Source organism: Lampetra fluviatilis, chromosome 70 (genome assembly GCF_964198595.1).
Source record: "Lampetra fluviatilis chromosome 70, kcLamFluv1.1, whole genome shotgun sequence".
Lineage (NCBI taxonomy): Eukaryota > Metazoa > Chordata > Hyperoartia > Petromyzontiformes > Petromyzontidae > Lampetra > Lampetra fluviatilis.
The window spans coordinates 3,384,594-3,403,356 of record NC_136344.1 but is presented as its reverse complement, the minus strand read 5'-3'; the positions used below and the strand labels follow the sequence as shown (position 1 = coordinate 3,403,356).

Genomic DNA, 18,763 nt, shown 5'->3' with positions numbered 1-18,763 from the left:
GTCGACTCGGCCTCAAATGAGTTCCTGGCGCGCTGTGTGAAACATGAGCGGGCTGGGGGGTGTCTGGCGGGAGGGGAGGCAAAGGCGGCCGTGCCGGGGGGGGGTGCTGCCTGCCCCCCACCCCACCCCCCCCCCACCCCCCCCATCTTTGTCTGTGTCGGAGCTTTACGAAGAACAAGGAGGAATCGGCGTCGCTGGGTTTGCACGTAAATAAATAAATAACTCGCCTCGCGTGGCTGCTCGGGAGGGAAGGAGGGGGGGGGGGTTAAGGGGAGGGAAGGAGGGGGGGGGGGTTAAGGGGAGGGGGGGAGGGGGGGGGGGTTAAGGGGAGGGGGGGGGTGAGGTGTTTAATAAATAAATAATCCCGCCCGCAACATCTGGCGCGCCATGCGGGCGGCAGGAGGATGCAACAGCTGTTGAGGAGAGCTCACCCCCCCCCCCCTCTCACCCCCCCCCTCTCACCCCCCCCCCCCTCTCATCCCCCCCCCCCCTCTCACCCCCCCCCCCTCTCTCATCCCCCCCCCCTCTCTCACCCCCCCCCCCTCTCACCCCCCCCCCCTCTCACCCCCCCCCCCTCTCACCTCTCTCCCCTCCTGTCTCTCTCTTGCTGAGATGCCCCAATCACTTTCTCGCTCTCCCTGTCTCTCTCCCTGTCTCTCTCCCTGTCTCTCTCTGTCTCTCTCCCTGTCTCTCTCCCTGTCTCTCCCTGTCTCTCCCTGTCTCTCTCCCTGTCTCTCTCTGTCTCTCTCCCTGTCTCTCTCCCTGTCTCTCTCCCTGTCTCTCTCCCTGTCTCTCTCTGTCTCTCTCCCTGTCTCTCTCCCTGTCTCTCCCCCTGTCTCTCTCCCTGTCTCTCCTTGTCTCTCTCCCTGTCTCTCTCTGTCTCTCTCCCTGTCTCTCTCCCTGTCTCTCCCTGTCTCTCCCTGTCTCTCTCCCTGTCTCTCTCGCTCACTCATCCACCTCTCTCCTCCTCCTCTCTCTCTTTTTTTTTTACGATCAGTGGAAACAAGATGCTCGGTTTATTCGGCACTTGCTTCGTTCATCATTTCGTAAATTAAAAAAAAAATAACTTTGCTTCATGTAAACCTCTCGCTCACTCTCTCGCTCGCTCTCTCGCTCGCCTGATGTTTTCTATGTCATATTTATAACATAACTCTCCCCTCCCTGTCTCTCTCCCACTCAGCCTCCCTCGGTCTGTGTCTCTCTGTGTGTCTCATATCGCCGTGGGTGCCATGCTAGCGATGTTGACTACCTCGCCTGGTACACAGGAGGTCGTGGGTTCGATCTCTTTTCTCATCATCATCACGGTGGCTGGGAGATGTTGACTACCTCGCCTGGTATACAGGAGGTCGTGGGTTCGATCTCTCTCTCATCATCATCACGGTGGCTGGGAGATGTTGACTACCTCGCCTGGTACACAGGAGGTCGTGGGTTCGATCCTGGCCCTGACGATGCCTGTGTGTTTGGAGTTTACGTGTCTCTCTATCCCTGCGATGAGATGTTGACTACCTCGCCTGGTACACAGGAGGTCGTGGGTTCGATCTCTCTATCATCATCATCACGGTGGCTGGGAGATGTTGACTACCTCGCCTGGTCTACAGGAGGTCGTGGGTTCGAACCCGACCCTGACGATGCCTGCTGCTGCTGTATATTTGAAGTCTGCGTCTCTCTTTCTCTCATCATCATCACGGTGTGGGTCTCTATGGGTCTCTGTGGGTCTCTATGGGTGTGGGTCTCTATGGGTCTCTATGGGTGTGGGTCTCTGTGGGTCTCTGTGGGTGTGGGTCTCTGTGGGTCTCTATGGGTGTGGGTCTCTGTGGGTCTCTGTGGGTGTGGGTCTCTGTTGGTCTCTATGGGTGTGGGTCTCTGTGGGTCTCTGTGGGTGTGGGTCTCTGTGGGTCTCTATGGGTGTGGGTCTCTGTGGGTCTCTATGGGTGTGGGTCTCTGTGGGTCTCTATGGGTGTGGGTCTCTGTGGGTCTCTATGGGTGTGGGTCTCTGTGGGTCTCTATGGGGGTGGGTCTCTGTGGGTCTTTATGGGTGTGTGTCTCTGTGGGTCTCTATGGGTGTGGGTCTCTGTGGGTCTCTATGGGTGTGGGTCTCTGTGGGTCTCTATGGGTGTGGGTTTCTGTGGGTCTCTATGGGGGTGGGTCTCCGTGGGTCTCTATGGGGGTGGGTCTCTGTGGGTCTCTATGGGTGTGGGTTTCTGTGGGTCTCTATGGGTGTGGGTCTCTGTGGGTCTCTATGGGTGTGGGTCTCTGTGGGTCTCTATGGGGGTGGGTCTCTGTGGGTCTCTATGAGTGTGGGTCTCTGTGGGTCTCTATGGGTGTGGGTCTCTGTGGGTCTCTGTGGGTCTCTGTGGGTCTCTATGGGTGTGGGTCTCTGTGGGTCTCTATGGGTGTGGGTCTCTGTGGGTCTCTATGGGTGTGGGTCTCTGTGGGTCTCTATGGGGGTGGGTCTCTGTGGGTCTTTATGGGTGTGTGTCTCTGTGGGTCTCTATGGGTGTGGGTCTCTGTGGGTCTCTATGGGTGTGGGTCTCTGTGGGTCTCTATGGGTGTGGGTTTCTGTGGGTCTCTATGGGGGTGGGTCTCTGTGGGTCTCTATGGGGGTGGGTCTTTGTGGGTCTCTATGGGTGTGGGTTTCTGTGGGGTCTCTATGGGTGTGGGTCTCTGTGGGTCTCTATGGGTGTGGGTCTCTGTGGGTCTCTATGGGGGTGGGTCTCTGTGGGTCTCTATGGGTGTGGGTCTCTATGGGTCTCTGTGGGTCTCTGTGGGTCTCTATGGGTGTGGGTCTCTGTGGGTCTCTATGGGTCTCTGTGGGTCTCTATGGGTGTGGGTCTCTGTGGGTCTCTATGGGTGTGGGTCTCTGTGGGTCTCTATGGGTGTGGGTCTCTGTGGGTCTCTATGGGTGTGGGTCTTTGTGGGTCTCTATGGGTGTGGGTTTCTGTGGGTCTCTATGGGTGTGGGTCTCTGTGGGTCTCTATGAGTCAGTATGAAGACGCGCTTGTGTGTGGGTGCGTGTAGATGTGTGGGTGCACGTGTGTGTGTGTGGGTTTCTGCGTGTGTGTGCGTGTGTGTGTGGATGCACGTGTGTGTGCGTGTGTGTGTGTGTGTGGATGCGTGTATGTGTGTGGGTGCACGTGTGTGTGTGTTGGTGTGTGTGCGTGTGTGTGTGTGCGTGTGTTGGTGTGTGTGTGGGTGCACGTGTGTGTGTCCGTGTTTGTGTGTGGATGCACGTGTGTGTGTGCGTGTGTGTGCGTGTGTGTGCGTGTGTGCGTGTGTTGGTGTGTGTGCGTGTGTGTGTGCGTGTGTTGGTGTGTGTGTGGATGCACGTGTGTGTGTCCGTGTTTGTGTGTGTGTGCGTGTGTGTTGGTGTGTGTACGTGTGTGTGTGTGCGTGTGTTGGTGTGTGTGCGTGTGTGTGTGTGCGTGTGTTGGTGTGTGTGTGGATGCACGTGTGTGTGTGCGTGTGTGTGTGCGTGTGTGTTGGTGTGTGTACGTGTGTGTGTGCGTGTGTTGGTGTGTGTGTGGGTGCACGTGTGTGTGTCCGTGTTTGTGTGTGGATGCACGTGTGTGTGTGCGTGTGTGTGTGCGTGTGTGTGCGTGTGTGCGTGTGTTGGTGTGTGTGCGTGTGTGTGCGTGTGTTGGTGTGTGTGTGGGTGCACGTGTGTGTGTCCGTGTTTGTGTGTGGATGCACGTGTGTGTGTGCGTGTGTGTGTGCGTGTGTGTGTGCGTGTGCACGTGTGTGTGTGCGTGTGCGTGTGTGCGTGTGTGCGAGTGTGCGTGCGTGTGTGTGTGGCAACCACCCCCACCACCACCCCACCGCCCCCCCGCTCATGTGAAACAATGACGGCACTTGCCCCGACAGTCTGCTAACGCTACGCGGGGCACCTCCGCCTTTGTCTTTGCAGAGGAGGGCATCAACCACGAGTGCAAACTCTGCAGCCAGACGTTCGACTCGCCCGCCAAGCTGCAGTGCCACCTCATAGAGCACAGCTTCGAGGGCATGGGGGGCACCTTCAAGTGCCCCGTGTGCTTCACCGGTACGCACACACGCACGCACGCACACGCACCGCGACACACACACACACTCACTCATTCACTCACACACTCACTCACACACACACTCACACACACACTCACTCACACCTCATAGAGCACAGCTTCGAGGGCATGGGGGGCACCTTCAAGTGCCCCGTGTGCTTCACCGGTACGCACACACGGGCACCCACCACGACACACACACGCACACTTACTCACTCACTCACGCACTCACTCACTCACACACACACTCACTCACACACTCACACACTCACTCACACACACACTCACACACACACTCACTCACACCTCATAGAGCACAGCTTCGAGGGCATGGGGGGCACCTTCAAGTGCCCCGTGTGCTTCACCGGTACGCACACACGGGCACCCACCACGACACACACACGCACACTTACTCACTCACTCACGCACTCACTCACTCACACACACACTCACTCACACACTCACACACTCACTCACACACACACTCACACACACACTCACTCACTCACACACTCACTCACACACCCACTCACTCACACACTCACACACTCACTCACACACACACTCACACACACACTCACTCACTCACACACTCACTCACACACCCACTCACTCACTCACACACTCACTCACTCACACACTCACTCACTCACACACACACTCACTCACACCTCATAGAGCACAGCTTCGAGGGCATGGGGGGCACCTTCAAGTGCCCCGTGTGCTTCACCGGTACGCCCACACGCACGCACGGAGCACCCACCACGACACACACACACACACACTCACTCACACACTCACTCACTCATTCACTCATTCACTCATTCACTCACTCACACACTCACTCATTCACTCATTCACTCACTCACACACTCACTCACTCATTCACTCACTCACACACTCACTCACACACTCACACACTCACACCTCATAGAGCACAGCTTCGAGGGCATGGGTGGGACCTTCAAGTGCCCCGTGTGCTTTATCGGTACGTACACACACACACACGCACGGGCACCCACCGCGACACGCACGCACACTCACTCACACACTCACTCACACACTCACTCACTCACACACTCACTCACACACTCACACACACACGCACGCACGGACCCACTCACACACTCACTCACACACTCACTCACACACTCACTCACACACACACTCACACACTCACTCACTCACACACTCACTCACTCACACACTCACACACACACTCACTCACACCTCATAGAGCACAGCTTCGAGGGCATGGGGGGCACCTTCAAGTGCCCCGTGTGCTTCACCGGTACGCCCACACGGGCACCCACCACGACACACACACGCACACTTACTCACTCACTCACGCACTCACACACTCACACACACACGCACGCACGGACCCACTCACACACTCACACACTCACTCACACACTCACTCACACACACACTCACACACTCACTCACTCACACACACACTCACTCACACAATCACACACACACTCACTCACTCACTCACACACACACTCACACACGCACTCACACACTCACACACTCACTCACTCACTCACACACACACTCACTCACTCACACACACACTCACTCACACACTCACACACTCACTCACTCACACACTCACTCACACACTCACCCACACACTCACTCACACACTCACACACTCACTCACTCACACACCCACTCACACACCCACACACTCACACACTCACTCACTAACACACACACTCACACATTCACCCACACACTCACACACACTGACTCACTCACACACACACCCACTCACTCACACACTCACTCAGTCACTCACACACTCACTCAGTCACTCACACACTCACTCAGTCACTCACACACTCACTCATACACTCACACACTCACTCACTCACTCACTCACCCACTCACACACTCACTCACTCACTCACACACTCACACACACACTCACACACACACTGACTCACTCACTCACACACACACACTCACACACTCACCCACTCACATACTCACTCACTCACACACTCACACACACACTCACACACTCACTCACTCACACACTCACTCAAACACTCACTCACACACTCACTCACACACTCACTCACTCACACACACACCCACACACTCACACACCCACACACACACACACTCACACACCCACTCACTCACACACATTCACACTCACACACTCGCACACTCACTCACTCGCACACTCACACACTCGCACACTCACTCACACTCACTCACACACTCGCACACTCACTCACTCACCCACTCACTCACTCACACACCCACTCACACACCCACACATTCACCCACTCACTCACACACTCACACACTCACTCACTCACACACTCACACACTCACTCACACACTCACTCACACACAAACAGAACCTGCTTGGGGCATGCGGTGGCTGGGCATGTGGGCTGGAGCATGTCCCAGCCAAATGCTGCCTGGTTTGCCGGAGCAGCTCACCGATGGGACTTTGTCCAGATATTTCAAGGATTTGTGAGCTCCTCACACAATCCAGCCTGCAGGTTAAACCCAGGATTGATCGTAGGCAGGCCAGCCTAAATGTTTCTAACCGGCGAAGATGCTCCATTAGGGGGCTCCACGTTTCGCAAGCGTAGAGAAGGGAGGGAATGACCGTGGCCGAGAAGACCTGAAGCTTCGTGTGGAGTGACAGACCAGGTAGCTTCCACACAGCGTTACGCAACCGATTAAAACATATTGCCGCTCGACTGATTCGGAGTGAGACCTCTGCTGTTAAACTGGAGCCGGTCATAAGCACACTGCCCAGATATGGGACACTATCCACTCTCTCCACTACTTCCCCATCACTGATTGGGAGTTGTGGGGGTGGAGTGTCTGATAGTACAAAATACCCAGGCAGGTGCTTAGTTTTGGTGGGGCTGATGGTAAGGCCCCACCTCTTAGTGGCACGCTCCAGGTTCAGCAGCAGCACCTCCAACTCCTCCTCTGACTGAGCAGCAATCACCAAATCATCATCATACGTAATATGGTTGAGCAATAGGGAGCCATCATTTGACCGCACCCGGGCATCGATCAGCCTTCCATTGTATCTGTATCAGATGGAGATTCCTCTGGTACAGCCATAGAAGGCTTCACGAACTACGTGGTCGAAATAGATGTTAAATAATATGGGAGCCAGAAGACATCCCTGTCGCACCCCAAGGTGAACAGGGAATGGCTCCGACTCCCGGCCACGTAGTTTTACCCGGACCCGCTCACCATCATGAAGGTCCTTAAATGATCGTGAGCAGAGGGTCAGGGACTCCGAAAGGATGAAGAACTGTCCACAGCCCTGGCCTGTTGATGGAATCGTAGTCTTTGTCCAGGTCAATAAAGCAGAGATGTAGATCTTGTTGGAATTCCTTACACTTCTTCTGTAGCAGACGGACAGAGAATATGGCATCTGTGCAGAACCGCCCTTTCCTGAAACCGCATTGGGGCTCCGCAAGCCTCTCATCAGCGTGCCTGGCAGGGCGGTGTTTAATAATCCTTGCCAGGACCTTTCCCGGGACACTGAGAAGAGAGATGCCCCTGTAGTTGTAACAGTCTGTGCGGTCCCCACTCTTTCAGAGGTGGGACCACCTCTGAAAGAGTGGGGACCACCAGGGCATCCTTCTAATCCTGCGGAACTCGTCCAGTGGTCCAGACAGTTGTGATGATGTCATGTAGGGCTTTCTGCACACAGCTGCCAAAAACGCGCACACACACCTATTCACCCACACACCTACACCCCCACTCACCAACACACCCACTCACTCACCCACACACCTACCCAAACACACACCTACCCCCCCCCACACACACCTACCCCCACCTACCCCCCCACACACATCTACCCCCACATACCCCCCCACACACACCTACCCCCACCTACCCACACACACACAACAACAACCGCCATTCGCCACTAAGTAGCGGTGACATCACCACGACGCTTGTGCCAGGCCATGTGCACCTTGAGGCCACGTGAAGTGTCGAACGCCCGCCGGCAGGAGGTCACGTGACAGACCCAGCAGGTGCCACGGGTCGACTGACTGAGATGACTGGCTGATGCACCAACTGTGCCGTCTACTGTGCCAACTTGCTGTGCTTTAGCCACCCGGCGCTCTGCTCGTTGTTGTGAGCGTCGCTCCTCCGCCCTCCGTTGTTGTTGGAGGGCGACTGCCTCCAACTGCCCAGTAGCGTCCTTCACGAGCCTCCTCCACTGAGGTCGATCTTGACACCGCTGGTACCAGTCATCGGCAAGTCCACTCAGCTCCACGTCCTCCTGTACCACATCACTCCATCTCTTCTCTAGCCCGTGCCGCGCCCGTTTAGCCCCCTCGATCCAGCCGAACAAAAGCTGCTTAGGCATGCGGTGGCTGGGCATGCGGGCTACATGACCCAGCCAACGCAGCCTTGCCTGCCGGAGGAGCTCACCGATGGGACTTTGTCCAGATATTTCAAGGATTTGTGAGCTCCTCACACAATCCAGCCTGGTTAAACCCAGAATGGATCGTAGGCAGGCCAGCCTAAATGTTTCTAACCGGCGAAGATGCTCCATTAGGGGGGTCCACGTTTCGCAAGCGTAGAGAAGGGAGGGAATGACCGTGGCCGAGAAGACCTGAAGCTTCGTGCGGAGCGACAGACCAGGTAGCTTCCACACAGCGTTACGCAACCGATGAAAAGATATTGCCGCTCGACTGATTCGGAGTGAGACCTCTGCTGATAAACTGGAGCCGGTCATAAGCACACTGCCCAGGTATGGGAAACTCTCCACAACTGCCCTATGACCAATTGGGAGTTGTGGGGTGGAGTGTCCGATGGTACAAAATACCCAGTCAGGTGCTTAGTTTTGGTGGGGCTGATGGTAAGGCCCCACCTCTTAGTGGCACGCAACGCCTCCAACACCCCCCCTTCACCACACACACCACACACACCACACACCCCCACACACACCACACACCCCACACCACACACCTCCCCCCCCACACACACCACACACACCCACACCACGCCCCCCACCACACACACCACACACACCCCCCACACACACCACACACACCCCCCCCACACACACACCACACACCCCCCCCACCACACACACCACACACACCCCCCCCACACACACACCACACACCCCCCCACCACACACACCACACACACCCCCCCCCACACACACACCACACACCCCCCCCACCACACACACCACACACACCACACACACCCACACCACACCCCCCACCACACACACCCACACCACACCCCCCACCACACACACCACACACACCCCCCACCACACACACCACATACACACCCCCCCCACACATCCACACCACCCCCCCCCCACACACACCACACACCCCACCACCCACACCACACCCCCCCCATACACACACACCCACACTACACCCCCCGCACACACACCCACACCACACCCCCCCCCCACACACACCCCCCACACACACCCCCCCCACCACACACACCACACACACCACACACACCCCCCCCACACACACACCACACACCCCCCCCACCACACACACCACACACACCACACACACCCACACCACACCCCCCACCACACACACCACACACACCCACACCACACCCCCCACCACACACACCACACACACCCACACCACACCCCCCACCACACACACCACACACCCCCCCCACCACACACACCACATACACACCCCCCCACACACCCACACCACCCCCCCCCCCCCCACACACACCACCCACACCACACCCCCCCCCATACACACACACACACCCACACTACACCCCCCCCACACACACCCACACCACACCCCCCCCACACACACCCCCCCACACACACCCCCCCCACCACACACACCACACACACCACACACACCCCCCCCACACACACACCACACACCCCCCCCACCACACACACCACACACACCACACACACCCACACCACACCCCCCACCACACACACCACACACACCCACACCACACCCCCCACCACACACACCACACACACCCACAACACACCCCCCACCACACACACCACACACCCCCCCACCACACACACCACATACACACCCCCCCCACACACCCACACCACCCCCCCCCCACACACACCACACACCCCACCACCCACACCACATCCCCCCCATACACACACACACCCCCCCACACACACCCACACTACACCCCCCCCACACACACCCACACCACACCACACCCCCCCCCCCCACACACACCCACCACACACACCCCCCACACACACCCCCCCCCACACACACACACCCACACCACACCACACACGCACACCCCACCCCCCACACAGCCACACCACCACACCCACACCACACCCCCCACCACACACACCACACACCCCCCCCACCACACACACCACATACACACCCCCCCCACACACCCACACCACCCCCCCCCCACACACACCACACACCCCACCACCCACACCACACCCCCCCATACACACACACCCCCCCACACACACCCACACTACACCCCCCCACACACACCCACACACACCCACCACACACACCCCCCACACACACCCCCCCCCCCACACACACACACCACACACACCACACACACCCACACCACACCCCCCACCACACACACCACACACACCCACACCACACCCCCCACCACACACCCCACACACCCCCCCCACCACACACACCACATACACACCCCCCCCACACACCCACACCACCCCCCCCCCACACACACCACACACCCCACCACCCACACCACCCCCCCCCATACACACACACACCCCCCCACACACACCCACACTACACCCCCCCCCCACACACACCCCCCACACACACCCCCCACACACCCCCCCCCCCACACACACACCCACACCACACCCCCCCCCACACACACCCCCCCACACACCCCCCCCCACACACACACCCACACCACACCACACACGCACACCCCACCCCCCACACAGCCACACCACCCCCCCCCACACACACCACACACTCCACCACCCACACCACACCACACACACACCCACACCACACACACACCACACACCCCACCACCCACACCACACCCCCCCCATACACACACACCCCCCCACACACACCCCCCCCCCCCACACACACACCCACACCACACCACACACGCACACCCCACCCCCCCAACACAGCCACACCACCACACCCCACACACACCACACACCCCACCACCCACACCCCCCCCATACACACACACCCCCCCACACACACCCCCCCCCCCACACACACCCCCCCACACACACCCCCCACACACACACAGCCACACCACCACACCCACGCAACGAGCCCCCGTGTGGCTCCGCTACCTCTACCTATACTCTTAGTTTTTTTCGGTAAAGTCACGTAGGTAAAAAATAAAAAGGAAATTAAAATTAATCAAAAATAAAATAATATTATTATATTTTTTATAAATTTTTATTAAAAAATGAAATGAAATTAAAATTAATACAAATAAAATAATAATATTTTATTTGTATTAATTTTCTTTTAATAAAAAAAAATGAAATTAAAATTAATAAAAATAAAATAATATTATTTTACTTTTATTAATTTTTATCTCAAAAAAAATGTAAATAAAATTAATAAAAATAAAATATTATTTTATTTCTACTAATTTCATTTTTTTTTTCACCTACGTGACTTGACCGAAAAAACCACGAGTATCAAATCCTCGCGGTCACGAAATCTCCGCTACCTCTAACCTATTCCTCCGGCACGCTACCGCCGCCGCCGGCACGCCGCCGGCACCACCACCACCACTACCACCACCACCACTACCACCACCACCACTACCACCACCACCACTACCACCACCACCACTACCACCACTACCACCACCACCACTACCACCACCACCACGGCGCCGCTGGTCTCTCTCCGAGGCCGTCGGGGCGTCTCTCGCCTAATTAATGTGGCGCGCGCCGAGACGGCTCGCCAGATGGCGTCCGCCGGGAGCCGCGGGGGCGGTGGGGGGGTGGGGCCGTTGAGCACGAGGGGGCGGTGGGGGGCTGTGTGGGGAGGGGGGGCTGTGTGGGGCTGTGTGGGGGGGGGCTGTGTGGGGGGGGGGGCTGTGTGGGGAGGGGGGGCTGTGTGGGGAGGGGGGGCTGTGTGGAGGTGGGGGGCTGTGTGGGGTGGGGGGCTGTGTGGGGAGGGGGGGCTGTGTGGGGTGGGGGGCTGTGTGGGGAGGGGGGCTGTGTGGGGGGGGGGGCTGTGTGGGGGGGGGGGGTAGAGCGGGGGAGGAGGGGGGGGGTAACGAGTTAACCGTGCCGGGGTCCATCGTAGCCGTCACCGCGACCACCACCATCATCATCATAAACACCGTGACCACCACCACCACCCCTATAGCGACCACCACTATCGCCACCACCACCACCACCACCACCTCAAGCACCACCACCACCCCTATAGCCACCACCACCACCACCCCTATAGCCACCACCACTATCGCCACCACCACCACCACCTCAAGCACCACCACCACCACCCCTATAGCCACCACCACCACCACCACCCCTATAGCCACCACCACTATCGCCACCACCACCGCCACCACCACCACCGCCACCACCACCCCTATAGCCACCCCTATAGCCACCACCCCTATAGCCACTACCATCCCTACAGCCACCACCACCCCTATAGCCACCACCACCCCTATAAAAAGACAGACAAAGATCCCCCGTGTAGCCTTAACAGACTGTAGGGGCAAGTGCTGTTAGCGAGCACCTATGAAGGCCGGCACAAGACACGAGGGGGTGGGTGGCCAGCACCACGCCCGACCGCCTTTGTCTCCCCAGTGGCGATGTTTACTACACACCGCACCAGGTACTCATTTCAGGCTGAGTCGACCTAGGGGAGGCCCAGGACCGGTTCAGATAATCGTCATTGGTGTTGGCCGTGAGCGGGAATCGAACCCGGATCGCCGGGTTCAAAGCGCAGCGTAGCGCTAACCGCTACACTACCACATCTGCTGGACTACATAGTGACGGAACAGCGGATGTCCTTGACACCAGGACCTACCGTGGAGCTGATCTGCCCTCTGACCATCGACCTGTCTTCTGTAAGATGCGCCTGCCATTCTTCCACTCAGGTGGTGGGTGTACACCCAGGACGCCATTCAAATCTAAGGTGGCCTGGTCTCAGTTAGCTGATGAAAGTTGCAAGCGAGAATTTCATCATCGCTTGCGGCTGGGGTTGGCATCGGCCCCCACTCCTCCAGATGTCGAGGGTAAATGGGCGAGGTTTAGGACTGTGACTCAGGCAGCTGCAATGGCTGCTTTGGGTACGCGGTCCAGAACTCCCCAGAGACCCTGGCTGACAGAGGAGGTGTTCAGGATGGCTGAGAAAAAGCGACAGGCCCACTCTCATCGGCTACAGCATCCCACGTTAGAGAATGAGGAGGCTTACCGCATCCTTCGCTCGGAGGTTCGGAGAGCCGTGAGGCGCTGCAAGGATGGGTGGTGGTCGCGGGTTGCTGAGGAGATGGAGTCTGCCTCAGTGGCCCGCGATCACAAATCTCTATTTAACTCCATAAAAAAATGTACCTGCAGCGCCACACCTATTAACATCATTAGGGGAAAAACGGTGATCTAATCTCCGACACCCAGGAACAGATTTGCAGATTTGCTGAGCATTTCTGTGAAGTCCTGGGGGAGGGGACATCCCTCGGCATGGAAAACATCGTGGTACAAAGTGGGGTTGACCCTGCTGAGGCTGCGGTGCCTCATATATTGGAAAAAGTCACCCCCTGTGAGTGGCTGGCTGAGGTGCCATCTGTTGAGGAAGTACTAAAGGCAATCCAGAGTCTGAGACCAGGAAAGGCACCGGTCAGAGATGATCTCACAAGCGAAATGCTGAGGGAGAGTGGCGTTTGTGCGCAGACTGGACCACTGGACGGGTTCCGCAGGATTGGAAGGATGCCCTGGTGGTCCCCCTCTTTAAGAAGGGGGACCGCACAGACTGTAACAACTACAGGGGCATCTCACTCCTCAGTGTGCCGGGAAAGGTCCTGGCAAGGATTATTCAACATCGCCTTGCTAGGCACGCTGAGGAGAGGCTTGTGGAGCCTCAATGTAGTTTCAGGAAAGGGCGGTCCTGCATGGATGCCATATTTTCTGTCTGTCTGCTACAGCAGAGGTGTAGGGAATTCCTACAAGACCTACATCTTTGCTTTATTTACCTGGTCAAGGCCTATGATGCCATCAATAAGCCTGGGCTCTGGGTTGTTTTTCGTGCTTTCGGAGTCCCTGACCCTCTGCTCACGATCATGAAGGACCTTCATGATGGTGAGCGGGCCTGGGTAAAACTACGTGGCCGGGAGTCAGAGCCATTCCCTGTACACCTTGGGGTGCGACAGGGATGTCCTCTGGCTCACACATTATTTAACATCTATTTTGACCACATAGTTTGTGAAGCCTTCAATAGCTGTACCGGAGGAATTTCCATCTGGTACAGATACAATGGGAGGCTGATCGATGCCCGGGTGCGGTCAAGGGATGGCTCCCTATTGCTCAACCATGTTACGTATGCCGACAACCTGATAATCGCAGCTCACTTAGAGGAGGAGTTGGAGGCACTTCTGCTAAACCTGGAGCGTGCTACTAAGAGGTGGGGCCTTACCATCAGCCCCACCAAAACTAAGCACCTGCCTGGGTATTTTGTACCATCGGAAACTCCACCCCCACAACTCCCAATTGGTGATGGGGCAGTTGTGGAGAGAGTTGAGAGTTGCCCATACCTGGGCAGTGTGCCCGGCTCCGGTTTAACAGCAGAGGTGTGTGGAAGCTACCTGGTCTCTCGCTCCATACGAAGCTTCAGGTCTTCTCGGCCACAGTCATTCCTGCCCTTCTCTACGTTTGCGAAACGTGGACCCCCAATGGAACATCTTCATCGGTTAGAAACATTTAGGCTGGCCTGACTACGATCCATCCTGGGTTTAACCAGGCTAGATTTTGTGAGGAACTCACAAATCCTTAAAAGATCTGGACAAAGTCCCATCGGTGAGCTCCTCCGGCAGGCAAGGCTGCGTTGGCTGGGTCATGTAGCCCGCATGCCCAGCCACCGCATGCCTAAACAGCTTTTGTTTGGCCGGATCGAGGGGGCTAAGCGGGCGCGGCACGGGCTAGAGAAGAGATGGAGTGATTTGGTACAGGAGGATGTGGAGCTGAGTGGACTTGCCGATGACTGGTACCAGCGGTGTCAAGATCGGCCTCTGTGGAGGAGGCTCGTGAAGGACGCTACTGGGCAGTTGGAGGCAGTCGCCCTCCAACAACAACAGCGGAGGGCAAAGGAGCGACGCTCACAACAACGAGCGGAGCGCCGGGCAGATAAAACGCAGCATATTGGCACAGTAGGCGGGGGGGGGGGTGCCATGGTGGTAGTGCATCGGCCAGCAGTCATCTCAGTCAGTCGACCCGTGGCACCTGCTGGGTCTGACCCGTGACCTCCTGGCGACACGTCACGTGGCCTCAACGTCGTGGTGACGTCACACCTACTTAGTGGCGAATGGCGGTTGTTGTTGTTGTGACTGTGGCTGACTGTGTGTGTGTGTGTGTGGCTGTGTGTGTGTGTGTGTAACAGTGTTCGTGCAGGCCTGCAAGCTGCAGCAGCACATCTTTGCTGCACACGGACAGGAGGACAAGATCTACGACTGTGCGCAGTGTCCACAGAAATTCTTCTTCCAGACGGAGCTGCAGGTTAGGGCACCACGACACAGCACACAGAGACCCATAGACTCACCACATAGAGACCCATAGACTCACCACATAGAGACCCACAGACTCATCACAGAGACCCATAGACTCACTACACAGAGACCCACAGACTCACCACACAGAGACCCATAGACTCACCACACAGAGACCCATAGACTCATCACAGAGACCCATAGACTCATCACAGAGACCCATAGACTCATCACACAGAGACCCATAGATTCATCACACAGAGACACATAGACTCACCACACAGAGACCCATAAACTCATCACACAGAGACCCACAGACTCACCACACAGACACATAAACTCACCAACCAGAGACCCATAGACTCACCACACAGAGACCCATAGACTCATCGCACAGAGACCCATAGACTCATCGCACAGAGACCCATAGACTCACCACACAGAGACCCATAGACTCACCACACAGAGACCCATAGACTCATCACACAGAGACCCATAGACTCACCACACAGAGACCCATAGACTCACCACACAGAGACCCATAGACTCACCACACAGAGACCCATAGACTCATCACGCAGAGACCCATAGACTCACCACACAGAGACCCACAGACTCACCACGCAGAGACCCTTAGACTCACCACACAGAGACCCATAGACTCAACACACAGAGACCCATAAACTCACCACACAGAGACCCACAGACTCACCACACAGAGACCCATAGACTCACCACAGAGACCCATAGACTCACACAGAGACCCACAGACTCACCACACTGAGACCCACAGACTCACCACACAGAGACACATAGACTCATCACAGAGACCCATAGACTCACACAGAGACCCATAGACTCATCACAGAGACCCATAGACTCATCACAGAGACCTACAGACTCAACACAGAGACCCACAAACTCATCACAGAGAAACCCATAGACTCACACAGAGACCCATAGACTCACACAGAGACCCACAGACTCACATAGAGACCCACAGACTCATCACACAGAGACCCACAGACTCACCACACAGAGACCCAGAGACTCATCACACAGAGACCCATAGACTCACCACACAGAGACCCACAGACTCATCACAGAGACCCACAGACTCACCACACAGAGACCCATAGACTCATCACAGAGACCCACAGACTCACCACACAGAGACCCACAGACTCACCACACAGAGACCCACAGACTCACCACACAGAGACCCATAGACTCATCACACAGAGACCCATAAACTCACCACACAGAGACCCACAGACTCACCACACAGAGACCCATAGACTCACCACAGAGACCCATAGACTCACACAGAGACCCACAGACTCACACTGAGACCCACAGACTCACCACACAGAGACACATAGACTCATCACAGAGACCCATAGACTCACACAGAGACCCATAGACTCATCACAGAGACCTACAGACTCACCACACAGACTCACAGACTCACCACACAGAGACCCACAGACTCATCACCCAGAGACCCATAGACTCACACAGAGACCCACAGACTCATCACAGAGAAACCCATAGACTCACCACACAGAGACCCACAGACTCATCACAGAGACCCACAGACTCACCACACAGACTCACAGACTCACCACACAGAGACCCACAGACTCATCACCCAGAGACCCATAGACTCACACAGAGACCCACAGACTCACACAGAGACCCACAGACTCACCACACAGAGACCCAGAGACTCATCACACAGAGACCCATAGACTCACCACACAGAGACCCACAGACTCATCACAGAGACCCACAGACTCACCACACAGAGACCCATAGACTCATCACAGAGACCCACAGACTCACCACACAGAGACCCACAGACTCACCACACAGAGACCCACAGACTCACCACACAGAGACCCATAGACTCATCACAGAGACCCACAGACTCACCACACAGAGACCCACAGACTCACCACACAGAGACCCACAGACTCATCACAGAGACCCACAGGCTCACCACACAGAGACCCATAGACTCATCACAGAGACCCACAGACTCACCACACAGAGACCCACAGACTCACCACACAGAGACCCATAGACTCATCACAGAGACCCACAGACTCACCACACAGAGACCCACAGACTCACCACACAGAGACCCATAGACTCATCACAGAGACCCACAGACTCACCACACAGAGACCCACAGACTCATCACACAGAGACCCACAGACTCACCACACAGAGACCCACAGACTCATTACACAGAGACCCATAGACTCACCACACAGAGACCCACAGACTCATCACAGAGACCCACAGACTCACCACACAGAGACCCACAGACTCATCACAGAGACCCACAGACTCACCACACAGAGACCCACAGACTCATCACAGAGACCCACAGACTCACCACACAGAGACCCACAGACTCACCACACAGAGACCCACATACTCATCACAGAGACCCACAGACTCACCACACAGAGACCCATAGACTCATCACAGAGACCCACAGACTCACCACACAGAGACCCACAGACTCACCACACAGAGACCCACAGACTCACCACACAGAGACCCACAGACTCACCACACAGAGACCCACCAAAGACTCAAACTTGATTCCCCATCTGCCCCCCCCGCCCCCGCTGTCTGCAGAACCACTCCATGAGTCAGCACGCGTGAGTCACGTGAGCCGCGTGAGTCACGTGACCAGGGGGGGCATCGGGGGGTCCTGCCCCCCCCCCTCTCCGAAAGCCCGCCCAGAGACCCCCACACAGCAAACATCTACACCCCCCACCCCTTCCCCCCCCTTCCTCCCCCCCCCCCTACCCTCACCCCCCCCCCTCTCCCCCTTTTCCCGCCCCCCCTTCCTCCCCCCCTTTCCCCCCCCCCTTCCTGCCCCCCCCCCCTACCCTCACCCCCCCCCTCTCCCCCTCTTCCCGCCCCCCCTTCCTCCCCCCCCTTTCCCCCCCCCCTTCCTGCCCCCCCCCTACCCTCACCCCCCCCCC

At 56.9% G+C, this 18,763-nt stretch overlaps 1 protein-coding gene across 1 annotated transcript in view; it reads left to right on the top strand.

The window, feature by feature from the left end:
* ZNF423 (zinc finger protein 423) overlaps positions 1–18,559 on the top strand; it is a 182,336-nt gene extending 163,777 nt beyond the window's left edge. The window contains exons 6-7 of the mRNA XM_078883317.1: positions 15,653–15,768; positions 18,411–18,559. Coding sequence (XP_078739443.1) covers positions 15,653–15,768; positions 18,411–18,437 — 143 coding nt within the window. The 3' untranslated portion in view covers positions 18,438–18,559. The remainder of the gene's footprint in view (positions 1–15,652; positions 15,769–18,410) is intronic.
* The last annotated feature ends 204 nt before the right edge of the window (positions 18,560–18,763 follow it).